A 27637-nucleotide genomic window follows, 5' to 3' on the forward strand; every position below is an offset into this window, starting at 1 on the left:
GTATGTAGCCTTCTCAGATTAGTTTCTTTCACTTAATAATATACATTAAAGTTTCCTCCATGTCTTTTCATGGCTTAATAGCTCATTTCTTTTTAGGACTGAACAATATTTCATTGTCTGGATGTACTGTAGTTTTTTTGTCCACTTACCTACTGAAGGACATCTTGATTACTTCCACATTTTAGCAGTTATGAATGAAGTCACTGTAAATATTCATGTGCACTTATGTCTGTGGACATAAATGTTCACTTTCTTTGGGTCAGTACTAAGGAGAACAAGTGCTGAATCTTTTCCAGGGCTATATATATTTTCTTAATGTCTATACACTTGACAATACTTGAAATTATAACACATTTTAGTTTTAAGGATTCTGATATTGCAAGTTGAATTTGGATTTTCTTAAGAACTAAAGTTAGTTCTCAAAGATTTATGTGTCTAATCTTTGAAAGATTTCATGTGTATAACCACCGAGTTTTTTTCTTTTTTGAATTTGTGCTCTTTCAAATTTCTTGTAATTTTTTCTACTGAATTTTTAATCATTTGTAACAATGTTTTATACATTCTGGATGCATGTCTTTTGTTGGTGACATGTGTGGTAAATACCACTATGTAGTTTGGATTTTCCCAGTTTTGTACATCTTCGAAGAGAAAGTTCTTAATTTCAATATAATCTGAAACACTGTTTTGTGTATCTTTAATGAAGATAAGTTGTTAATTTTAATGGAATCTGAAACACCAGTCTTTTCTACATGGTTACTGATTTTGGGGGGAGGGTTCGGTTTAAAACTTCCTTGTCTTCTCCATTATTAGGTGATATCTGCAAGTGGCCAAATGACCCTAGAAAGGTTTTAATTATTTCTTTAAAATAATACATAAACTATTCAATTTTTTAAAAGAATATAAATCATTCAGATTTGAAATTTCTTCTTATATCCATTTTATTCTTTGGTTTTTGTTTTATTATAATAAAAACCAGTCTTACTATAATACACTTAATTCTTCTTATAATTTTTTTTTTTCATTTAGCATGTTAGGAGTTTTAGAAAGTTCAGCTAGTATTCTTCAGATGCTTCTTCTTTGATTCTTCTGTCTTCTGCTTTTGGACTTAAGTAACATATCTTTTATGTCTCTTTCATATTTTTTCTCTGTCTCCTGACCTATTTTTTAGTTCACTTTTCTCTTTCCTACTTTTTCTATTAATCTCATCCATTCAGTTCTTAATTTTAGTTATTGTATTTAAATTATTGTTTTTATAGTTCTACTTCTTCAGACTAAATTCTTAAACTTATCTATTATAGTTTCTTACTGTGTTTTATTGTTTCCATTTTTTTAAGGGAATTTCTAATCTTTTATCTGTTCCATTATGGTAAAAATCATTATTTTAAGACCTTTTTTTTTTTTTCCTGATAATATCGAGATTCCCATTGTCCTATTTTATCATCTTTTGTTTCTGGTAGCTCCTGTTCTTGTTCTCTTGTCTGTTTCCATGTCTGGTTATTTTTCATTTTGTCCCCGATACTATATTTGCAAAATCTAAATATAGATTGAGACCTTGGATAAAATACTTCCAAAGAGAATTTAATTCTCTTATGTGTATGAGAACAATAGAACCTTAATTATTTTCAGAGATAAGTTTGGTTCAAAGTAGATCTACAGTCTCTGGAAGGCCTCACTATGCTCTGATTCCTAAGATTACTCTTTAAAACTTAGCTCACCATACTTTGGGTGGACTAGACTCTAAAGCATTTTCCTGTGAAATATTGTCCCTATCCATAATCAGGGACAAAAGAATCCCCCAAATGATCCTAGGATTCCATCCTTTTCTGCATCTAGGCCTGGTAATTTTTCACTCTTTTGCTCTCCAATGTTTTAAACACTAAAAAATTACCTTTTTTAGTTGCCTTCAACTAAAGCAGTCTGGTTTGTTCTGCTTATCATTATTGGTCTCTGAAATCCATAAACAGCCTTATAATTTTAAATCCTGTACCTCTTATACTAGTTGAGGATTGACCTTATCTTTACTTCTGATTTTTTTAAGTTAAACTGCCTTAGAAATATGTTATTAATATTGATTCTGTGCTATACCCTAATATATTTTTGCTCATATTATATATCATGTTTATGATTTTTTTAGAGGAGAAACAAAAAAAGCAAGTGTGTTTTATCTTGTGTGTACTTTTAATAGTTTCTCATGAAAATGCAGTCAGATTCCCAGCTGTTTTAAATTATCTGTCATGATATTTCAAAATTAAAGCAATTAGATGTCTATCCCCTTGCTTTTTAGTTTCTGAGTAGAAAAAGCATATCTCCTGATAATATGCATATGTATGTATATTTAAATATTTAAATCAATAGGAAGAAAACAGAATGCTATATTTTAGCACTTAGAATGTGGAATTATTTTTATATTTTGTTTTTTAAGTACTTATATTTATAATGCAATATGATAATTCACAGAAATGATAGTCATTATTTAGGTGACATGTAATGACAATATTTGCCCTTTCAAAGTCCCTAATAAATATTTCAACCTAAATCTCTTTTCTTAAAAGGTCTGACTGTTTGCTTAGTTTGTTTACTGGGAATAGAGGATGATTATCCCCTTGCTTTAGACACAGAATTCTTTGAAGTTATGTTTTTAATTAAACCGTTCAGAAGACTTCTGAAGGCTTTTAATGTTTATATCTAATCTTTATACAGAAAGATTCTGAATTTAAAAAATATTACTTTAAGCTTACATATTAGAAATATTACTGTAATTTATATCGTGCAATTTTAATGTGTTTAAAGAGGCATTATTTATATCTATACTTTCCCTTTACATTCACTTTACCTCCTATCATCTGAGTTTGAATTTGATCAAATAATTTAATATTTTAAATTATTTTGTGAATTAGATTAGTATATGTTCCTAACTCAAATTTATTGTAATTTTTTATAGTAAGGAATTTTATATATAACAAAATATTATGGTGGACAGACTTTAAGATGACTATCAATGATATCCTGGTATTCACACTATTATAGAATGTGGGCAGGATCTTTGACTTCTAAACCAGAAAATATGGTAAGGGTAATGGTATATCCCTTCTATAATTACGGCATATCACTTCCATGAATGTGGTTTAAGGCCGTGTCTTATTTTTTTTTTTTTTAAGGATTTTAAGAGAGAGGGAGAGCACCGAGGGAGAGGGAGTACACACAGAGAGAGGGAAAGGGAGAACAGACACCCCCTAAGCAGAGAGCCCAATATTGGACTCGATCCCAGGACACCAAGATCATGACGTGAGCTGAAGGCAGATGCTTATAACCGATTGAACCACCCAGGCATCCCTTTAAGTCTGTGTCTTGCCAGAAGATTTGCTCTAGACAGTTTCTACCTTTCTGGCTGACTTTGAAGAAGTAATCCTCTGGGAGCTGAGGGCAGCCTCCAGCTAATAATAAGCAAGAAACCAAAGCCTTTTTTCTATAGCCACAGGAAATAAATTCTGCCAACAACCTGAGGGAGCTTAGAAGCAGCCCATCCACAGTCAGAAAACCTCTGATGAGAACCTAACCCCAGCTGACACCTTGATTGCAGCTGTACAGCAGACCTCAGCTCCAGCCAATACCTTGATTGCATCCTACCTAGTCTCAGAATCACAGAACCCAACTTTGCTCTATGTTCTGACTCCTGACCCACAAAAACTGTGAGATAATAAATATGTTAATTAAAAGTGCTAAGCTTTTGTGATTTGTTACTTAGCAATAGATAACGGGTATGAATATATTCAATTGATCTTTTATTTTTACTTGATTTATATGTATATTTGTGTATTAAATATATAATATACACCTTATGTGCTCTATGATTTTCAAGCAATGAAGGGCATCTCAATCTTTGATAGAAAAAAATATGCTTTTCTGAATGGGTAAAATAATTTTAACAATGCAAATTAAGGCTTTTCTAAAACCTGACTATTTTAAAAGAGATTTTACTTTTGTGTTACTTAACGCTGTGGTTTGTTACAGAATAAAACATAGCATAGGGGTCACTGGGTAGCTCAGTCGGTTGTGTCCAGCTTGATTTTGGCTCAAGTCATGACCTCAGCTTTGTGAGATCACAATGCAATGCCCTGCATTGCACTCCATGCTCAACACAGAGTCTGCTTCTCCCGTTCCTTCTGCTCCTCCTTCCACTTTAGTGCTCTCTCTCTCTAAAATAAACAAACAAACAAACAAATAAATAAAATCTTAAAAAAATAAAACATACCTTAACATATTTTTTCTTGGGACACCTGGATGGCTCAGTGGTTGACCATCTGCCTTCAGCTCAGGGCATGATCCTGGGGTTGGGATCAAGTCCCACGTCAGGCTCCCCACAGGAAGCCTGCTTCTCCTTCTATGTCTCTGCATTTCTCTGTGTGTCTCTCATGAATATACAAATAAAATCTTTTTTAAAAACTTAAAATTAATTTTTCTTAATCTGATTATTTCATATTTGTATATGTAAAATTTTAGTAAGAAAGAATTTAGAATTTTCTTTGTAATATTGCTCTCTCCTTTTGTTGAAAGTCATTGATTGTGAGGTGCTCCATTCTGATATTTTAATTTCATTTAGGTCTACAATGGAATGTATAGATTATAATAATCTTAATTTCCAATCTTACTATTATATAGATTACATGAGAATCTGTAATGGGTGTGCCAAGCATTTCAATATATCAGCTGATTATATTTGCAATAGAATTGCATAAATGGTTATACCAATCAATTTTGACATGTGAAGAATGAGATGAGAAGATCATTTGCATAGCACAGCATTAGGTCTAAGTGATACATTTATAAATTTATAAATATAAAATTTGTATACTTATTTGAGATTTCATTCATTTCACCCCTTATAATAAATATATTTTTCCATGGGTGGTGACTCTGCTGTTAGAATGCAAGATCTTGGATTTTTGATTAGAGATATGACAAATATTTTTTGAGTGAATTAGATATGAGACAAATTTGTCTTATAGGATATGACATATTTATAAGAAGAAAAATTTGATTATTCTTACCTGGTCTCCATCTTTATGATGATGACTACCAATTCCCATACATCCTCTATATTTACAGTCAGTATTTGAAATTCTCCCGTTAGCAAGAGCTCTTCCTTTCCCACCATTATTTATTTATTATTGGCATGAACTCATGAATTCCTTTTTTCTCCAGTGGTTTATAAATAACTGTCATACTTAATCATCTCATACTTGTATTATTCCAGATTTGTCCAGTGGGAGATACTTCAAGCTCATTTGTGGTTTTGTGACATATACCCATCATTTTGTGAATCTGTTCTTACTTTCTAGTATAAGAAGATGTTCCAGGTTCTTCTTAAACCTGTCCTGCCTCAGATCAGCCTTTTAAAAAATATTTTTGTAGAGCTATGATTCCTTACAGTTAAGAATTACATTAGAGGCCAAAATCTTGGTGCTAGATATGCTCTTTGCTACTGAAGTGTCTTAATTTAGTGGACTGTTGAGTGGAAAGAACTAGGATATAATTATTTATTTATATATACAATTAATTACATATATACATATGTACATATGAATGCAAATACACACATAAACAATTTTAGAAAGCATTACTTCATACCTAAACTTCTTTGTTTTTTTAATTTTTTTTTTCATACCTAAACTTCCAATTCCAATGTATCTCTCCAAGGTTCTTTGGGGCCTTCTCCAGTTTAATATTTGTTTCTTCCTCAGTAAAAACCCTGGCTTCCAATGACATTAACACATTCCTTATTTGCTCAATTCTGTAATAAAAGAAATACTTTCAGAATTGCTTTGTATCACTTTAATAAGAGAACCCAAAACGATTTCAAAGTTTGACTCTTGCACCTCACTCCCAGAATTGATAATATAGCTAGATACTATGTTAAGTTATTCGGAGTGGTCCTTCTTTTTATTTTCCTCCTCTCGTCTTCCTTCCTTCCTTCCTTCCTTCCTTCCTTCCTTCCTTATTTGAAATTCACTAGATTAATTTCTTTTAATTTCTGTTTTTAGGATTTTTTCCTCTTTCTCATTATTATTGGTTTAATACATATATTTTGGAATATGTTGAACATTGATATTCTTTCAAAAGACAAAAGTACTTGAAAATATACTCAGAGAAGTTCCCATTTCCTCCTTTCTCCTCCAGTAGGTAACTGACTTCATTGTTTTATTTATCCTTCCTGTGATTCATATATATATATATGTTTTATATACATGCATATGTTTCTTATGCATACATATGTGTATATATACACACATACACATTATTCTTTTCCTTCCTACACGAAAGGTAACATATAGATATGTATTTGTATTAGGTCATAAAGATCTTCATTATATTTTTGTTTGGTTTTATTTACAGATGTTTGGTACTCCATTGTGTTTATATACTGTGGTTTATTTAACAAATTTTGTGTGCATGGGCATTTAGGTAATTTACAATATTTTATAATTATAGATATGTACACATATTTTCATATTGCTGGTGGTTTACTTCTAAGTTCCTGTGAGTATATTGAGTTGAAGAATAAATGCTTAGATAAATTCATTAGATAATGCTAAATTCTCCTGCATAGGGATTTTCTCATTTTGTATTCCCACCAGCTCATAATTGTACAGGAGCACTGTTTGCCCACAGTCTTATAAGCAGAGCAAGTTGCTATGCTTTTGAAATTTTGAACATATGATGGGGGAGAAATGGCATCTTGGTATAGTTTTAGTTCATACTTCCCTGTTTTAAGTGAAGTTGATATTTTTTGTGAATTGTCTTTTTATGTCTTTTGCCAGTTTTTCTATTGATTTGTCAGTCCCTCCCTTATTTTTAAAGAGTTCTTTATAAATTAAGTATTTTGCCCTTGTATGTTACATAGGTTGTCAGTTTTTTCACAATTTGTCATATATTTTGATTTTGCAAATGAATTTCTTTTTACCATGCCTTTTAGTATACCTGTGTTATCATGCAGTCTTTTCTTCTAAAATTGTATTTGTATGCTAAGGAGTCTAACCTATTTAGATTTTTTGTATGCATTTAGTATGAAGACCGGATCTGATTTTATATTTTTCTAGATGTCTATTCAGTTGTCTGAATATAATTTATGAAAAAAACTTTACCCCAATCCTTTAAAATACCACTTTTATTATATGCTAGATTTTTAGTATCTGATAGTAGGGCCTGTTTGTGGAATTTCTATCCTGTACCTTTGGTCTTTCTATCAGTGCATGGAAACTACACTATTTTAATTATAGGCCTTGAATATATTTTAAATCTTTTAAGACTAGTTCCCTTCAAACTTCCTTTTCAGGTTTTCTTTTTTAAATTAAGTTTTTAATTTTAATTCCAATGTAGTTAACATAGAGTGTTATATTAGTTGTAGAATATAGTGATTCAACAATTCTATACATTACTTAGTACTAATCATATAAGTGTACTCTTGAATTACCATCACCTATTTCACCCATCCCCCTATGTACCATTCTTGTGGTAACCATCCATTTGTTCTCTATAGTTAAAAGTCTATTTTTTGGTTTCACTATTTTTTCCTTTGCATATTTGTTTTGTTTCTTAAATTCCACATCAGATGGTATTTGTCTTTTTCTGACTGAGTTATTTCACTTAGCATTATGTTCTCTAGGTCCACCCATGTTGTTGAAAATGGTAAGATGTCATTCTTTATGGCTGAATAATATTCCATTGTATATACAAACATGTCTTCCTTATGCATTCATTTATCAATGGATACTTGGGCTATTATATCTTTACTTCTGCATGTGAACATTAAGGTCAACTTTTCAAGCTCCTTTAAAGCTTATTGGAATTTTTATTTGGTAAAATTGAACATTACCTTTCAAATTAACTGCTAACCCTGATGATGTTGAGATAGCCCAGTGAAAAATATGGGATGTGTTTGTATATTTATGCATACTTTTGTTTTGCAGGCTGAGTTTTATGCCTAAAGTTTCATTATGTTTCCTTTGAAACTATTTATTTCCTTAGTTATTTGTAGGCACTAGTGATTTTTTAAATGATAGCTGAAATTAAATGACTAAAAATTGATGTTTAAACTCCACTCATACATTTTGAAAATACTTTTAATACGTTCAAAATTGTCTGATACTTATTATATATAAAGATCTTTAGGCAATATATGATTCTAATTTGCTTTTTTGAGTTTGAAAATTTAAGAGAGGATATAATTCTTATATTGGACACCTTGAAGAACTCTCTGAGCCTCTCAGCTTAATGATTCCTTTTTTAAAAGATTTTATTTATTTTTTTATTTATTAGAGAGAGAGAGAGAGAGAAAACGAGAAGCGTTTGTGCCCAGGAGCAGGAGGAGGGGCAGCAGGGGAGGGTGAGGGAAAGGGAGAGAGAATCTGAAGCAGACTCTTCACTGTTTCTGGAGCCTGTCATTGGCTTGATCTCACTACCCTGAGATCACAACTGGAGCTGAAACTAAGAGTTAGCCATTTAACCAACTTGAACCACCTGGGCACCCCTCAGCTTAATTCTTAATGAGATGGTATTAATTCCTTATTTCTGATACTGAGCTTGAGTAGTGAAAGCTAGCAAAAATTACTAAATAAGAGCATATAATTTAATCTTCCTGAGATAATTTGCTGTTTGGAGAAAATAAAATTTTAGCCATGTCATTACAATAATTATATTTTGTTGAAGGTAACATATCACAAGTAAATTCTATTTTAATATAATATTAAATTTTTTGAATAAATTTAATATTATCAAAGAAAATAATTGTCTAACTTCCATGTGGGAAAATAAGTCTGTATCCAGAACTTTTAAAGTCAACATATAAGTAAATTAAAAAATATTTGAAATCCTTAACATTTGTCAAAGTTAGTTATTTTAGATTGCTATGGTACTTTGAAAGCCATCTACTTAGACAAATAAGATTCACGGGGAATATCATGCATAACAATGCAGATACTGTTATTTGAATATTTTCCTATTTCTATTCTAAAAGTAGTATTGAGATATCCATTTGCCACAAGTCATATTTATTTTTGTGATGGAAAAATGAATTGTAATAAGTTTGTAAATCAGCCCTTCATTGTATGTATGTATTTGGTACAAAATGATGGGATTTATGGAGATGAGCCTAAAGGGAGGAACGAAATATAGAAATAGTAGAGAATCTGAAGTGCTTAGCCTAGCAATAATGGATATAATCATTTTCTATAGCTAGAAATCTATATATCACAAGTTTTGAAAGTTGCATTTGGGGAAATCATAGGAAATCTAATATCTAAGTTTTTATTGTTTTATAGAGACTAAATAGTGGTATAAAGGACTATCATATTTGTAGTTTAATTTTGCAGTTAGTGTAGAAAAAAGATTTACTCTTTAATTCAGTTTTTTTGCGTAAGTGAAAAAACTAGCAACACATGGCTGAAAAATGAATTCAGAATGTGACCTGATTATTTAACTTATTGTCCTCTACTCTTTGGCCTTTCAATAATTAAAAATATATTTTAAAATTATTCCTCTTTTCTAAATAACTCTATTAAACTAAAGACATTTTGGAAGGCCTTTCTTATCTTTTAAACTTTTACACATACTTTAAATATTAAGTCACTTTATTCAGTTAGCCTAGTGTATTCCATTTTGTTATAATTTATTTTGGAGGGTGTTCCAAGAAAAACCATTATATAAAATCAAGCTGTATCTCTGTTAGGCACTGTCATTTTAATTGAATCCTGGAAACATATAAAAATGTGAACTTAAGACATTTTAAAAACATTTATGATCTTCTCCCACTGCTGTAATTAACCATAATTTTGAAGAATTTAATTTAACTTAGAATTCATGATTTGAAATGCTCTTATGTTCTTCCATTTTTTTATAATCTGCTTATATAAATTCATAATTTTTTTATAATCAGTTTACATAATTCTCCTGAATTTAAGGTTTGACAATTTGGAGAGAAACTTTTCTTTGTGACAAAATCGGGAAATCTTTTTTAAAGTCTAGATTCATTATGTAGAAACTGGGCTAAAATATATTAATTTCAAAGAATATCAGAAGAAAATGATGTAGATTTTGAATTTCCAAAATTTTCTTCCTTTACCTAAAAGTGTGTCTATTAAGACTCTCAATTTCTTCTTATATTATTAAGGAACAATGTAAACCACAATTCCTAGTCTTATCCCATCTGCTTTCTGACATTCCCTTTTATCATTTTGTGTTTGTGGTTATTTGTCTTTACTGTTTCTTTTCTCTATTCATGCCCAAATATTGGCCTTCTACATTAATTATTTTGAAGATTTGTTTTTAAAACTTTGATTAATGGTATAGGTTTTAAAATGTTTTAATGTAGAGTTTAATTACTCTTTTGCTTGAAGAAAAATATGGAGGTTTTGAATTTTGTTGTTCAGTAGTAAATGAATTTTTTATTTCCACAGATGCGATTCTGAAAATCGCTATGTTGGTAATCCACTTAGAGGAACATGTTATTGTAAGTATTTTTACTTTTTTCATTTTAAATAATTAGTGTGTATTTTTAGTTTTGGGTGATTTTGCAGATAATAAAATTCATCTTGCATGTTGATGTCATTAATATGTTACAATATCTACAACACAACTCTATATATGTTGCTAAGAAAGGCAGTCTTTTTGCTGTATTTTCTTAATTATACTTGGTGCATTTTTTTCTACTCTTAAAGAGTGACATAGCAATAGATCTTATTCTTAACATGAAAACAAATATAGGACTTTAGTAACTTCAGCTTGATTTAATGTAATCTTTTCATTTTGATTAAATTTTGAATAAATAGAATTTTGTGATAGATTTTTACAGGAGGCAATTTTGGTCATCATTAAAAAGCTGTGTTCATTTTTTTACTGAAAGATACTTTCACTGGGAAGTGATCACATTGTAGATGTATGTTTAACTGTTTAAGAAACAAGTTTTCAAATGGTTATACCTTTTTACATTCCCACTAGGTCTGTATGAGTTTCAGTTTTTCACATCTCTTAATGATTCATATGGTTAGTCTCTTTAATTTTTGCTGTTCTAATAGGTGTGTAATGGTATCTAATTCTAATTTTATTTACATATCTCTAATAATGATAAATATTTGTTCAAGTGATTATTTGTTATATATATATTTTTATTTGATGAAGTATGTTTAAATATGTTGTCCACTTATTATTCCTTTCATTATTGAGTTTTCAGAGCACTTTATGTATTCCAGATACAAATGTTTTTGCAAAATTTTTGCAAAAATTTTTTTTTTAGTTTATGGCTTGTGTTTTCACTCTATTTGGAGTATTTTTTTCTTTTTGAGGAAGAGTTTTTAATTAAGATGAAGTTCAATTTATCAATTTGTTCTTTTGAGAAATCTTAGCCTAACCTAAAATCACAAAATTTTCCCATTTTCTTCCAGAAGTTGTATATTTTTATGTTTTCTATTTATGAATTCAGTCCCCTTTGAGTTAATATTTATATATATTTCAAGAAATGGATCAATTTTTTTTCTTCATATGGATGGCCAAATGTTTTAGCACAGTTTGTTTAAAGACTTTCTTTTAACCAATGAATTGCTTTCGTATCTTTGTTGAAAATCAGTTGCCAATATATGATTATAAGACTGTAAAGGTTGGGGCACCTGGGTGGCTCACTCAGTTAAGTTCTTGACTCTTGGTTTAGACTCAGGTCATAATCTCATGGTCATGGGAGTGAGCTCCATTTCAGGCTCCATGCTCAGCCTGGAGTCTGCATGTCCCTCTCCCTCCCTCCTGTCCCACACTTGTGCTCACTCCTGCTCTGTCTCTCAAATAAATAAATAAAATAAATCTTAAAAAAAAGAATTTAAAGGCTATTTCTGGAATTTCTATTGTGTTCTATTAATTAATTTGCCTACTTTTATGCCAAAATAGCACCATTATAACTACTGTAGTTTAATAGGTCTTGAAATCATATCATTTATTTTCCAACTTCATTTCTTCTTTATCAAACTTGTTTTGTCTTTGAGTTCCATTTCTTTTGTGTTTACATATAAATTTTAGAAACTGTGTGTCAGTTTTTTCCAAAACACATGCTAGAATTTGGATTGAGATACTGTTTAATTTATAGAACAATATGGGGGGAATTGATATTTTAACCAGTCTTCTAACCCATGAACATCTTTCTCTTTTTAAAATTTAATTACTTTAAAATTTATTTTTAGTAATATTTGGTATTTTTCACTGTGAAGGTCTTTCCCAGTTTTTGTCAGATTTATCTTTACATGTTTTATATTTTTGATGCTGTTGTAAGTAGTATTTTTAATATTTAATTTTCAATTGTGTCTGGTTAGTACAACTTCAATTGATTTTTATGTTGATCCCCCATAAACTTTGTTAAACCTACTCATTAGTTGTCATACCTTTTTTCCCCTAGATTCCATTACATTTTTTATTCAGACAGTTACGTGTTTTGTTATTAATGGAATTTGATTTCTTTCTTTCCTGGGTCCCTTTTATTTCTTTTTCTTGTTTTATTGCATTGGCTACTACTTCTGGTACCATGTGAAAAGATGTAATGAGTATGGAAATTTTCCAGTGTTGTTGATTTTAGAAGGAAAACATTTGGTCTTTAGCTATTAAGTGTGATGTAGGTTTTTCCTAGATGCCTTTATCAGGTTGAAGAAATTCTCTTATAGTCCTACTTGCTGAGGATTATTGTTAGGAATGGGTGTTTATGTCAAATAATTTTTCTGCATCAATTGAAATGATCACAAGGTGTTTCTATTTTACTTTGTTAATATAGCAATTTCAGTTTTTAAAAGCAATTAATGCTACAACATGTGGATATATTCCTTTTTTTGTTGTTATTCATCCTAGATGAGCATGGGGATTATTTCTAGCCTTTGGCTATTATGGAAAATGCTGATATGAAAATTCATATGGTCTTTGTATAGATATATAATTTCATTTTCCTTGAACAGATTTTTAGAAGTAGAATTGTTGGGTCAAATGATAAACTTATGTTTAACTTTTTAGTAACTGCCAAATGATTTTACAACATGGCTGTATCATTTTACATTCCTACTAGAAATTTATAGATGCTTTAGTAATTCCACATTCTTATCAACATTTAATATTATCTCTATTTTTGATTTTAGCCATTTTAGAATATGTAATTGTGTTGTGGTTTTAATTTGTATTTCTTGTATGACTGATAATGTTGAGCTCAATTTCATGTGCCCATGTCCTGAACATGTTTTGTTAGATACATAAAATCCTAATTTTCCTAATTCTTTTGTTGCTATTTAAATGGCATCTTTTAAAATGATATTTTCTACTTATATTTGATATGTAAAAATTATTTATTTTAGTACATTAATTAGATATTCATAAACCTTAATGAACTGTTATTCGAATTGTTCACAGATATGTTTGATGATTAAATACAAGTAATTATATTACATACAAATAAAAATAGATTTATTCCCTTCTATCCAGTTTTTTTGTTGGAGGTTTTTTGATTACTGTTTTTTGATTACCAGTCTTTCTGCTGTTGATCACTCTGCTCAAATTTACTATTCCCTCCTTATTCAGTTTTGGAAGCTCATATATATCTAGGAATTTATTTCTTCTTGTTTATCCAATTTGTTGGTATAATATTCTCTTATAAACTTTTGTATTTCTGTGGTATTGATTGGTATTTCTCCTCTGTGATTTCTTATTTTATTTATGAGCCCTCTCTTTTTTTCTTGATAAGTCTTGGTAAATCAATTTTCCTTATCTTTTCAAAGAACCAGCTCCCTCCTGATTTCATTGATTTTTGTTTATTGTTCTTTTAGTCTTTATTTTATTTATTTCTGCTCTTTATTTTATTTTTATTTCCTTCCTTCTAGTGGCTTTAGCTTTATTCTTTCTAACTCTTTTATTATAAGGCTAGGTTGTTTGAGATTTTTTTGTTTGTTGCCTGAGGCAGGCTTGTATTGCTATAAACTTCCCTCTTAGAACAGCTTTTGCTACATTCCAAGGTTTTGAACCATTGTATTTTCATTTTCTTTTGTCTCCATCTATTTTTGATTTCCTCTTTGTTTTCTTGGTTGATCCAATCATTATTTAGTAGCATGTTATTTGGCCTCCAAGTATTTCTGTTCTTATAGATTTTTTTCTTGTGATTAATTTCTAGTATCATACTCTTGTGTTTGGAAAGATGAATGACATGCTTTTAATCTTTTTGAATTTATTAAGACTTTTTTGTGATCTAACATGATCTATTCTGGAGAATATTCCATGTACAATTGAAAAGAATGCATATTCATCTGGGATGGAATGTTCTGAATATATCCGTTATGTTGACCTAGTGTAATGAATCATTCAAAGCCATCATTTTCTTACTGATTTTCTGTCTGGATGATCTGTCCACTGATATAAGTGAGATGTAACAGTCCTTTACTATTATTATATTACTATTATTATATTATATTACTATTATATTATTATTATATTATTAGCTTCCCATAATAAGTCAGGTATACCGCAATAAGCTCCTGTATATAAAATGTGCCATTATCTCTACTATTGCTTTATCACTTCGAGGAAAACCGTGTAGGAATTTGGGCAATCCTTCAAGATGAATTTCCTTATTAGACTGTGGTTATAAAATGCAGTCATTTAGCAGAGTCTGCTGTCATCCAACCATTAAAATGTGATGCCTGAGAAAAAAAAAAAAGTCCTTTACTATTATTATATTACTGTTAATTTTTTCCTTTATATCTTTTAATAGTTTATATTATAAGTCCTCCCATGTTGAGTGCATAGATATTTACAATTGGTACATACTCTTTTTGGATTGTTCTCTCTATGATTATGTAGTGTCCCTTTTTGTCTCATTACAGTCTTTGTTTTAAAGTCTATTTTGTTCAATTTATGTGTTGTTACTCCCCCAATATTAACCCAAGGAGGTCCACAGTAAGATACATAATAAGTAAAATGACAAAAAGATTTAAAAGCAGCAGGGAAAAACAGCCACATAGGGGAAAACCCATAAGGCCATCAGCTGTTTTTTTTAGCAGGAACCTTACAGGCCAAAAGAGAGAGGTGTGATATATTCTCAATGTGTAAAGGAAAAAAAGCTGCAACTAAGAATACTCTATTTATCTAGGCTATCAGTCAGAATAGGAGAGGCAAAGAGTTGCCCAAACAAAAAACAAAAACAAGAAACTAAAAAAAGAATTTCTCACAGAAAAGCTAAAGGAGTTCATCACCAGTAAACTAGCCTTACAAGAAACATTAAAGGAAATTCTTTGAGTGTAAGGAAAAGGTCATAATTTGGAGTAAGAAAATTATGAAAGAAAAAATTTCACAGATAAATACAAACATATAATAAAAGCAGTAGGTAGATCATTTCTAATACCAGTATGGATGTTAAAGCACAGAAGCTGAAAAATCAATTATGTTTACAAAAATTGTTAAAGGAATTCATAAAATAAAAAAATGTTAAGTATGATGCTGTGTACATAAAACACAGGGAGGAGAGTAGAAATGTAATATTTTTAGAATGGGTTCAAAGTTAAGTGACCATCAATTTAATAATAAGTGACTACTATATGCATAAGATGTTATATATGAACTTAATGATAATCACAAATCAGAAACCTATAATAGATACAAGAAAATATAGATAAAGGAATCCAAGCATAGCACTAAAGAAGACTATCACAAAACAACTGTACAGCAAATCACAAATCAGCAATAAGTGTACGTCTATCAATAATTACTTTAAATGGAAACGGACTAAATGCTCCAGTCAAGACATAGGATGACTAAATGGATAAAAAAGCCACCTCTATCTATATGTTGCCTATAAGAGACTTACTTCAGATCTAAAAACTCATTAAGATTGAATGTGAAGGGATGGGGAAACATTTACCATCAAAATATAAGCAAAAAGAATGCTGGAGTAACAATATTTACATCTTTCCAATGTTTTTAACCACTTCCTGGGATGGTTGGTTTCTCTAAGTACTAAGTCAAAGTTATGGTGGTAGGTAACCACAATTAAGTAGAGAGTTTGCTGAAACTTATGGAATATTTCCTTTATCAAGTTAAAAAATTATTATCTACATTAGTATAAAATTTCATCATGAATGACTTTGCTTTACCTCAGTCAGTGTGAGGTTGTATTAATAGGTTTTCTAACGATAAATATCTTTTAATTCTGGGGTAAACTAAACCTGGGCATGGCACATTATTATTTGGGATACTGCTAAATATTGCTTGTTTATATTCTATTTAGGAGTATTTTCAGTTTGATTGAATATAAACTATACTTTTACTTTTTTTTCTAATGAATCAACCTTTGACTAATGTTTCAGTTTTTCTTTTTTCTTTTCATACTGGGTAACTATAGTGATATCTTTTAAAACTTAATTTTAGAAGATTGAAGACCTCTTTTAAATAGAAATAGTTAAAAATATTAAGTGAACTTCAAAGATTAGTGAAATTCAAATAAAATTTTGGGGTCTTGTGCCTTTTTTAAAAATTTTTATTTATTTATGATAGTCACAGAGAGAGAGAGAGAGAGAGAGAGAGAGAGAGGCAGACACACAGGCAGAGGGAGAAGCAGGCTCCATGCACTGGGAGCCCGACGTGGGACTCGATCCCGGGTCTCCAGGATCGCGCCCTGGGCCAAAGGCAGGTGCTAAACTGCTGCGCCACCCAGGGATCCCGGTCTTATGCCTTTTATTGGTAGTTCTCTCTCTCTTTGCTATATTATATGGCCTTTGGGTTTATTCATTCTTTACATCAAATTAGTTTTCTAGTTCATGAGTTTTAGGATTTGTCTTTAGTAATATCCTTCTCTTATATACTTTTTAATTGTCATTGTTTCTTGTTAACATTATTTTCCACCTAGTTTTTAGCAGACATTGATGCTCAATGTAATTGATTGGAAGTTGTAGAACTGTGATATTTCAGTTCGTTCTTTATTTCTTGATTAGAAAACTTCTGTAAAAAACATATTTCATCTCATCAGATATTTGTTTACTCATTGCTACAGTTCATATAGGAGAGGCATGATAAATGTGATATTAGTTATTTATATTTACCAGTTTTCAAAGTAGAGAATTATTTGCTCTATATTTCTCAAGCATGAAAAATTTTATTTTTTCAATATTTTTTATTGAAGGTAGATTTGCCAATATATAGCATAACACCCAGAGCGATATGGGTGTTATGCTATATATGTACATCCCATCAAGTACACCCCTCAATGCCCATCACCCAGTCACCCCAACCCCCCGCCCACCTCCCTTCCACTACCCCTTGTTCATTTCCTAGAGTTAGGAGTCTCTCATGTTCTGTCACCCTTACTGATATTTCCCACTCATTTTCTCTCCTTTCCCCTTTATTCCCTTTCACTATTTTTTATATTCCTCAAATGACTGAGACCATATAATGTTTGTACTTCTCCAGTTGACTTACTTCATTCAGCATAATATCCTTCAGTTCTATCCACGTCGAAGCAAATGGTGGGTATTTGTTGTTTCTAATGGCTGAGTAATATTCCTTTTTTTAAATTTATGTTTTATTGGTGTTCAATTTGCTAACATATAGAGTAACACCCAGTGCTCATCCCATCAAGTATGCCCCTCAGTGCCCGTCACCTCAACCCCCCGCCCACCTCCCTTCCATCACCCTTTGTTCATTTCCCAGAGTTATGAGTCTCTCATGTTCTGTCTCCCTTTCTGATTTTTCCCACTCATTATTTCTCCTTTCCCCTTTATTACCTTTCACTATTTTTTATATTCCTCAAATGAATGAGACCATATAATGTTTGTACTTCTCCAATTGACTTACTTTACTCAGCATAATATCCTTCAGTTCTATCCACGTCGGAGTAAATGGTGGGTATTTGTCATTTCTAATGGCTGAGCAATATTCCATTGCATATATAGACCACATCTTTATCCATTCATCATTTGATGGACACCGAGGCTCCTTCCACAGGTTGGCTATTGTGGACATTGCTGCTAGAAACATTGGGATGCAGGTGTCCCGGCGTTTCACTGCATCTGTATCTTTGGGGTATATCCCCAGCAGTACAATTACTGGGTCGTAGGGTAGCTCTATTATTAACTCTTTGAGGAACCTCCACCCAGTTTTCCAAAGTGGCTGTACCAGTTCCCATTCCCACCAACAGTGCAAGAGGGTTCCCCTCTCTCCACGTCCTCTCCAACATTTGTTGTTTCCTGTCTTGTTAATTTTCCCCATTCTCACTGGTGTGAGGTGGCATCTCATTGTGGTTTTGATTTGTATTTCTCTGATGCCCAGTGATGTGGAGCATTTTCTCATGTGCTTGTGGGCCATGTGTATGTCTTCTTTGGTGAAATTTCTGTTTATGTCTTTTGCCCATTTCATGATTGGATTGTTTGTTTCTTTGCTGTAGAGTTTAATAAGTTCTTTATAGATCTTGGATACTAGCCCTTTATCTGATATGTCATTTGTAAATATCTTCTCCCATTCCGTAGGTTGTCTTTTAGTTTTGTTGACTGTTTCTTTTGCTGTACAGAAGCTTTTTATCTTAAAATTTTCTGTTTATCATAAACTTATGGATTCATACATATTTTTTATGTTTAAAGCCATTTGCAATTATTAATCTTACTGATGTCCAAATTGTTTTTTTTATATCACTTAAATTATCTTTATTTTCTAACTTTCCCACATTAATTTTGTTTTTCTTCTTTCAAACATTCTGGATTTTGGAGGAGGGGCATATTTTTGAATGATTTTTTATTTTTTTATTTTTTATTTATTTATTTATTTATTTATTTTTGAATGATTTTTTAAAATTAGAAATTCTTTTTTGATTTTTTTTAATCTTTAGCTTTTATCATGTCCCAAAGTAGTAACTACTTAAAATTATGAACATATATGAGTTATATTCCATTTAAAATATATATATATATATAAATCTTATACGTTTAAAACTAAGATAATTTTCCTTCTAAGATCTGTGCTGTCCAATATAAATATAATCTGAATCACATATACAATTTTAAATTTTCTACTAGCTATATTAAAAAAGTTAAAGGAAACGGGTAAACTTAATTTTAATAGTCTTTTATTTTAATCAGCATATCTGAAATGTCAATTTAACATGTAACAGTGTAAAAATCATCAATGAGATACCTTTTCTAAATTTTTTTTCAAACCAAGTCTGAAATACAATTTGTATTCTATCCTTATAGCAATCTCAATTCAAATCAGTCACATTTCAGTTACTCAATAGCCACATATGAATAGTGGCTACCATATTGGATAGCTCATCTCTAGATTATATAGGATTCTTACTCTCTTAAAAATGTTAAAGGAGTAATCATAAAGCACTAGATGGCAGCCTTGTCATTTGTTATGAGACCTTCAAAACTTAATAACATTTGAAAGAAACGGTGTTTTAAAAAAGAAAAGGTCAGTAATTCTTGTAATAGTGTTAATGAAAACTATTCTGATTTTAAAGATTTGAGTGAAATTTAAAATGCAGGCCCACACTGTAGCTTAAAGCAATTGAATGGAATGTGGTGTTAACTTAATTGAAAGTAACATACCAGCAGTTGTATCCTATAGACAGGCTTAGTAGTTTTTTAAAGTTCAGTTTAAAACCCAAAACTGAAGTAATAGAAATGATCATTCCTTAATGGAACAAAAAAGGAAGTTCCTAGCAATGATATCTAATTTGATTGGTCCTTGTAACATTGAATTACTCAATTTATCTTGGCAAATATGAAAATTGTAGTTACAGTAGTGTAGTTTCTTTTTTCTTTTTAAATGCTTTCATTTTGGTACACCTGGGTGGCTCAGCGGTTGAGCGTCTGTCTGCCTTTGGCTCAGGGCGTGATCCTGAGTCCCAGAATCCAGTCCTACATTGGGCTCCCTGTATGGAGCTTGCTTCTCCCTCTGCCTGTGTCTCTGCCTCTCTCTCTCTCTCTCTCTCTCTCTCTGTGTGTGTGTCTCTCATGAATAAATAAATTAAAATAAACAAACAAATAAATAAATAAATAAATGCTTTCATTTTAATTACAATAATAATAAAATACAATATACAATTATATAAAATCATAAACAAAATAATATACAATTATAATAAATTGTATATTATACAACAAAATAATATACAATTATAATAAAATCATAAACAAAATGAAAGACTGGACTATGAAAATGTTATATAGATGATATGTTTCAGAATACAGAAAGTCACTGTCTACAATTACCTACTTTATGCTATTATTACATTAATTCTTTAAGGATGTGTAATGTCCAAACTTCTAGTTATTGATATTTTAGTATATTTCCAAGTAATCTAACATATTTTGATTATTTTACTTTTTATTTTTAAAAATTACTGTTTTATTTTGAATTTATTCTATTGTTAGAGTTCAGGATACAATTTTGTGATGATAATAGTACACTGTCTTTTAAAAGTAAGGAATTTAATTATTACTTTTATATTCAGTGTTCACTTCTGCCACTTATCACATCCTACATTAGTTTATATTGGTAAAAAAAAATATCCATTCATCCCACTGTAAGCTCTTTAGTTATTATTGATATATTTAATGTTTATTAATGTTTATGTTTTGGACTAAAAAATTATTTATGAGCATATTATTTAAGGATTTGAATTTTTTGTATATGAGATAATATTTCTAATGTTATTATAGATATGAACATCAGTCTCTATTTACTTAAAATACTATGTCATACAAAACAATGAAAGAAGTTGAAACTTAAATTAACTTTACACTTAGTGTAATTATTCTGTTTTGTTCTAAAATAGGAATAAAAGAATTTTCCCATTTTAAGCTAAATATACTGTGTTTTATTTGTGTTTTCTATGATTTTAACTATTGAGCACAAATAGGTATTTGAACAGAATCTGGCTGGTCCATCTGGAAGTGTGAAGTGACCCTGATGAACACAGAGAATCTAAATTCTTCTGTTTCACAGTTTAAAGATGTGATAGATTCAGGATTATCAGAAAAACATAATTTAACCACATGGTTAGCATTAAACTTTATTCTTTGATTCATCAATACTTTTATTAATTTTCCCTAAGCTTATATACCAGTATTTTTAGATATTTATTTCTGAATTATATAACATTTTGGCATATTTTAAAATGAAAGACTATATAACATAATTATGAAAAAGTTAAAAATAGCTGATAAAAAATTGCTATTGGAAGAGGGATGAAAGTTTTCTTTGGCAAAATATTTTATAATGAAAGTGTTAATTATTCTGGTTATATAAATAATACAGACTCACTGCAAAATAAATAAAGTTTAAGGGAGAAATAAAAATGTCTGAAAACCTCCTGCCAGGGCTTCCCAGTGGTGTACAGTCTGTGTCCTCTGCAGAGGTGCTTTCTTGCAGGAGAGAACGGGCACTGATATCCTGTACTTACATTTCTTACTAAGCCACAGAACTTGTGAGGGGTTGTATCTGTCTTGAGCAAGGGTTAATAGTTCCTAATGTGTATAAAGATGCTGAATGGGCAAATGAAGGCATTGCATGCCTTTCTAAATAAATCATGTCTTGAGAATTATTTTACATAAAAGTTTACAACATATATAATATTCTCAATGTGAACAACTTTTTTTCTCACTGGGATATCTGACTCATTATTTAGTATCATTTATTAATAAATAAAACAGTTTTTGTCCAATCTGGGAAACAACCACCTGACTTTAATGTTAATACTAGTTAACATTTATTGAGCATTTACTGTGCCAGGCTAGTCTAAGCTTTTAATACTTATTAGCTTATTTAATCATCAAATGAGAAGTATACACCAATTATGAACATTTTTTGTTTGAGGGAACAGAGGCAGAGAGAGCTTAATTAATTTTTGTTAAATCACATGACTATGAAATGGCGAATCCAGTTTCAATCCAGCATCCTAAGTCTATAGCCCATACTCTTGACTATGAGTAATAAAATTATAGCAACAAAAATTAGTAATATATTTATCCCAAGTGTTTTTATATGAATTAAATAGAAACATCATTTTGAAGGAAATAAAAAGGTCTAAATATTTAAAAATTCAAACCATTTTCTTAAATAAGAAGTCTTCATATGAAAATACCATACTTAACCCAAATTGATATATGTTTTATGGAATTGCAATTAGAATTTTATTTGGTCCTGTCTTTTGAAGTATATACATTAGAATAAATTACCTTAAAATTTCTTTTAAGTAATACACTTAAAATTTTTTTAAAAATTTGAATTCAATTAATTAACATATGCATTATTGCTTTCAGAGATAGATGTTAGTGATTCGTCATTTTTTCTTTAAGATTTTATTTATTTATTCACGAGAGACAGAGAGAGAGAGAGCGAGACAGGCAGAGGGAGAAGCAGGCTCCATGCAGGGAGCTTGACGTGAGACTTGATCCCAGGTCTCCAGGATCAGGCCCTGGCCTGAAGGTGGCATTAAACTGTTGAGCCTCCTGGGCTGCCCTCGTCATTCTTATATAATACCCAGTTCTCATTACATCACGTACCATCCTTAATGTCCATCACCCAGTTATGTTAACTATGTGTTAACTATGTTAACTAGTATTAACATTATTTTAAAGTCAGGTGGTTGTTTTCCAGATTGGACAAAAACTGTTTTATTTAATAAATGATACTAAATAATGAGTCAGATATCAGTGAGAAAAAAAAGTTGTTCACATCCCTCCACCCCCCTTTCCTCCAGCAACACTAAGTTTGTTTCCTATAACTAACAGTCTCTTATCATTTGTCTCCCTTTCTGATTTTGTCTTGTTTTATTTTTCCCCTCCCTTTCCCTATAGGCTGCCCTATATTTATTTTAAATTTATTTCATTAAGTAGTAGAGTTCATGATTGAACAACTTTAGGTATTAGTCATTCATTTATGTGAAAATGAATCTCAAGATTTTTTTTCACTTAGTCTATAGAACATTTGTTTCAAGTAAAATCTCATGTAGATTCTCATATATTATTGCAGAGTAATGACATAGTTTAGCTACTTGAAGATACTATTAAGTAAAGTAAGGTGGCTTCTGAAGAAGCCAGGGCACATTATATGAAGACCCCTCAATTAGAATCAGTGATGTATAGACACAAGTAATCATCATCAATCTTTTTTTATTCATTGATGAAAAAAGTAAGAACAATGAGTTTATGTATATATCCTAGGCCACGGAATCAGTCATTTTCAGAGTGTGAATAATAAAAATTTCTGTGTTTTCTCTGAAATTATATCTAGCATATGTTCAACTTTCAAATTTTAACTTTGGAATTATTCTACATGTTCCAAGCTCAATAGAAATTCTTAATTAATAATTGTAAGCATGGATAGTACTGTTCAGCAAGCAAAGAAAAACTAGTATATATTGAATATTTATTATGTAGAAAACAATTTAATATGAATTATTTCATTTAATACTCACAAGAGTGACATTTTTTCTCCTTAATTTACTTACTGAAGAGTTACACTGTTAGAGTTTGGAGAGAATGTCAGTTATTGGAATTGACTCACTGTTATTTATTCATTGAACATGTATGTATTGACTAACTACTTTGTTGGACTCTGGGGATATTATAGTGAACAAAATGGGTTCTGCTCCATTGATCCTTATTAACTAGTAGGGAAAATAGGTATTATACCTGTTATATAATTACCTAGATATATAATTGCCATAACAACTCAGAATGAGAACTATAGAGGCCTTAGGAATATATTATAAGAAAACCTGATTTAATTTCTGGGACAGGGAGCAGGAATGGGTCAGGCAAGAGAATGATGGTGCTTTGATGTGCAGATGACTTAATAGTGGAGTGGTGTGGATGTGAGAATGGTGAGGCGGCATGCACAAAGTTTGTCTGTGATTGGGAGAAACATAGCATGTAATAAACACATAGAATCAGATGAAGAGAGGCAAAGAGATAAGGTACATAAGATTTGCAGAATCCAAAACATGCACTGCTTTATAGAATGAGAGGATTTGGGCCTATATTGTGAGAAAAATGGGAGCCATTCAAGGGTGTTAAGAGGAGACTAAAATGTTAAATTTTAGTTTTAAAATAATCCATCTGCTTTCAGTGTGTCAGACAGCTTGGTAAGGGCAAAGAGCATGAAAAAAGCATTTAAAAAATGATCATTTTCTGAGGCATATTTCTGGAGCTATGAGTAAAATATGAAACTTCAGAGCTGTGAATGTATTTGAACTTATGTTCACACAAATTCTCTCATTTACTAAACCAAGTCTCAGTTGGCAAACATGTATTTATACAAATGCTATTGTTTAAAATACATTTAGATCCTTGATATTTTTATCAAAGTCTAGGTGCATCCTTTTCTGATCCCTCAAGATGACTAAATACATGTGTCTGGTATTTTCTTGCTAAACAGCTTTGCTGCAGGCATTTTCGCCACATAACCACATTGGCTGTAAGTCAATTTTGTCATGAAAGATAAAATCAGAAAAAATAAAAGGGACACTTATTAAAAAGGACATAATGAAATATGAAAATAATTAACAAAATAAAAAACTCTTTATTGTGAAATAAAAAATATTTGAATACATTTAAATTGTGTGTTGGCAATACTGCACAAATAACTGATTTTATTTTGCTGGTGGTATCTAAGCACTTGTTTTCAAAGTCTTTTATTCATACTATTATACGGTTTTTTTTTTGCTTGTTGATTTGTTTTCACATTTTGGCATCACTTTTTTTTTGGCGAAAATTTTTTCCTTCATTAAGACGGATATCAGTTTTCAAATACTAGTATGCATATTGATCACTGAGCTTGTATTGCGTTGTGAAAACATCCTACACTGTTCTTTGTTCTTGCCTTGTTGTCAAGTGTCCACTAATAAACTTTCTAAAGTTCTGCAGGAAAAGCAGGTTCAGAACCATGTACCACCGTATGGACCGTTGTGAGGGCTAAGATTTATTTAGTCTAAGAATAGGAGCACTGCATCAATGGAGAAATGAGACCAAACAGGTGATGGAACCAAAAAATCTGTCAAACCAAACTGCCACCAGTTTTTCTTTTTATTTATTATTGCAAAATTGCCTTTTGGCCAATTACTTATGCAATAAATATACTTGTGGCAAAGATGATTATAGTGAAACCACATAGAACCAAATGTATATGATCATGAACTCATATTTCTGAAAAGATATGTAATTATATATAAATACACGTATGGGAATCTGACTTTTGAAATTTTTTAGAATTCATTCAGAACCAATATAGTAAAAAAGGAAAGTGAAATAACATTTATTGAATACCTTTATTTTATGACAGTCTTCTCCAAGCCAAATACACACTGGCACAATTATGTTTAACCCACATAGTAATCCTATGGGATAGGCAGTTTTATCCTGATTGTGGCATCAAATCTTACTGAGGTTAGTTAACCTGCATAATATAACCCATCCCAGTCGGTGAATGGGAAATTACAGTTGAGATCTCCTTAAATACTGTGGACAATGCTCAAAAGTGAAATACAATATGAATGGTGAAAAAGCAAATTGTAAAGCCTCAGTTCCTTTCTCAAAATATTCAAATTAAAAATTTCTGAAACAATTCAAAATCTATATAACTATTATTCTGGCTCCCAAATGAGCTGAAATTTATATGAACAGTATCATTTGTACATTATATGCAAATCAAGATCAATTTCATATGATCCTGATGTTTGCCTTCTTGCAAACATGCAATCTCAGATCTCAGATATGTAGATATTTCCAACAAATACTCTGATGTTTTTTAACATTGGTTATTATTTACTTAGAAAATACATAATTTTACGTAGCTTTTGTTGAAAGACTACATCAAATAATCATTTGCTTTTCATCACCTCACATAACTTTTTTTTTCTTTATGGTTTAAGTTCTGTTTCAAAAGATCTTTTGCTGTAGCATTTAAACTTTTAGTCATCATTTTCAATTAATCATTACTTTGGCATAGTATCTGACCTCTTTAAATATTTTGTACATGTTAGAGTCTTTTATCTTGATATTTTATTTGCATAACCTCCTTTTTATGATGCTGTTTTACTCATGAACTTAATTTTATATACAACCTGTTACTAATTCTTTGTAGTGAAGAGTAGCCTTTTTTGTTGTTGTTGTTGTTGTTGTTGTTGTTGTTCCATGATTGCTGGTGCAGTATTGACTGAACTACCTAGAAAAATCTACTGCTGCATGTTGGAACTCACCCCTTGGTTTACTCTAGTCATAGAAGACTAACAAGAGAGACTGATTATTTTATGTGATTTTTTTGCCCTATACCTAAGAAGTAAGTCAGTTAGAAATGAGATATGCCATTTTTTTGGACAAGTATATAACAATCTAAATTTAATTACTTAATGCATAGTGTAAATCATTTGGAGAAAAAACGTGTTAAAGGTCAAGGATCAATAGTCCTCTGTGCACCCCTTTTAAAAATCTTTTTTGGCCCAATTCTGGAAGTAATGCATGTTCATTCTAGAAGAGAGATAGACAAAAAAATTAAAATTGCTGATAATTCTTCTACCTAGAGAAAACTGTTGCTAAAATCTTATTAGATATTTTCCCAGTCATTTATTTTATGAACTGACACTATGGTAGGCTGAATAATGCCCTCTTTCCCCCAAAGATGTACACATCCTAATCCCTAAAATTTGTGAATATATTACCTTAAATGGTAAAATGGAATTTGCAGATATGATTAAATTGACAATTTTGAAATGGGGAGATTGTCCTTAGAGATCAGTGTAATCCCAAGTGTTCTTATGAAAGGGGGCCAAGGAAGATTTGATTACAACAGTGGAAGATGTGATCATGGAAACAAGAGGTCAGAAAGAGGATGGGGCCATGAAGCAAGCAATGAGCAATATTTAGAAGCTGGAAAAGGGAAAGGAATGAATTCTCTTTGAGTGCCCCCAGAAATAACCACACCTAGAACTTTCCTTTTACTTTTGCTCCCTTTACTTTGTAAAGTTCATTTGGACTTCATACTTCCAGATCTGTGAGAATAAATTCATATTGTTTTAAGCCACTGAGTTTGTGGTCATTTGTTATAGCAGCAGTAAGTGATGTTCTCCAAACATCACATCACAAAGGAAATAGTCCTCAAAATTATTTATTAATTATTAATATTTATTCTTTAATTTATCCTTAATATCTTTATGTATGCCATTATTTTGTTCTCTTATAACTGTCAGTATATTATAGTTTTAAGATAATTAATTTTTTGTATTGTCACTTTAAAATAAATTAAAATTTATCTCACTTTATTTTTAATATGAAATCTGTTTAAAAATATTTTAAGTGTACAGCACAGTACTGATAATTATAGGGAGACAATGCTGTAGCACAAATCTCTAGAACTTATTTATCTTGCATAATTGGCACTTTATGTCTCTTAGTTGGTCATTCTCTGCTGCCTTACTCCCTGCCTGGCAACCACCATGCTACTCTCTGATTTATAAATTTCACTATTTTAAAGGCAGCACTTTATTTTATTTTCACTTTATTTTAAACTCCCTGCCTGGCAACCACCATGCTACTCTCTGATTTATAAATTTCACTTGTGTAAGGTACACAAGGAGAAACATGGAGTT

At 30.7% G+C, this 27637-nt stretch overlaps 1 protein-coding gene across 1 annotated transcript in view; it reads left to right on the forward strand.

Moving 5' to 3' along the window:
- ATRNL1 (attractin like 1) overlaps window positions 1-27637 on the forward strand; it is a 762129-nt gene that overhangs the window by 246297 nt on the left and 488195 nt on the right. Inside the window, exon 21 of the mRNA XM_072740185.1 lies at window positions 10452-10504. Within this exon, the coding sequence (XP_072596286.1) occupies window positions 10452-10504 (53 nt within the window). The remainder of the gene's footprint in view (window positions 1-10451; window positions 10505-27637) is intronic.

The sequence above is a fragment of the Vulpes vulpes genome, chromosome 15 (genome assembly GCF_048418805.1).
Source record: "Vulpes vulpes isolate BD-2025 chromosome 15, VulVul3, whole genome shotgun sequence".
Taxonomy (NCBI): Eukaryota; Metazoa; Chordata; class Mammalia; order Carnivora; family Canidae; genus Vulpes; species Vulpes vulpes.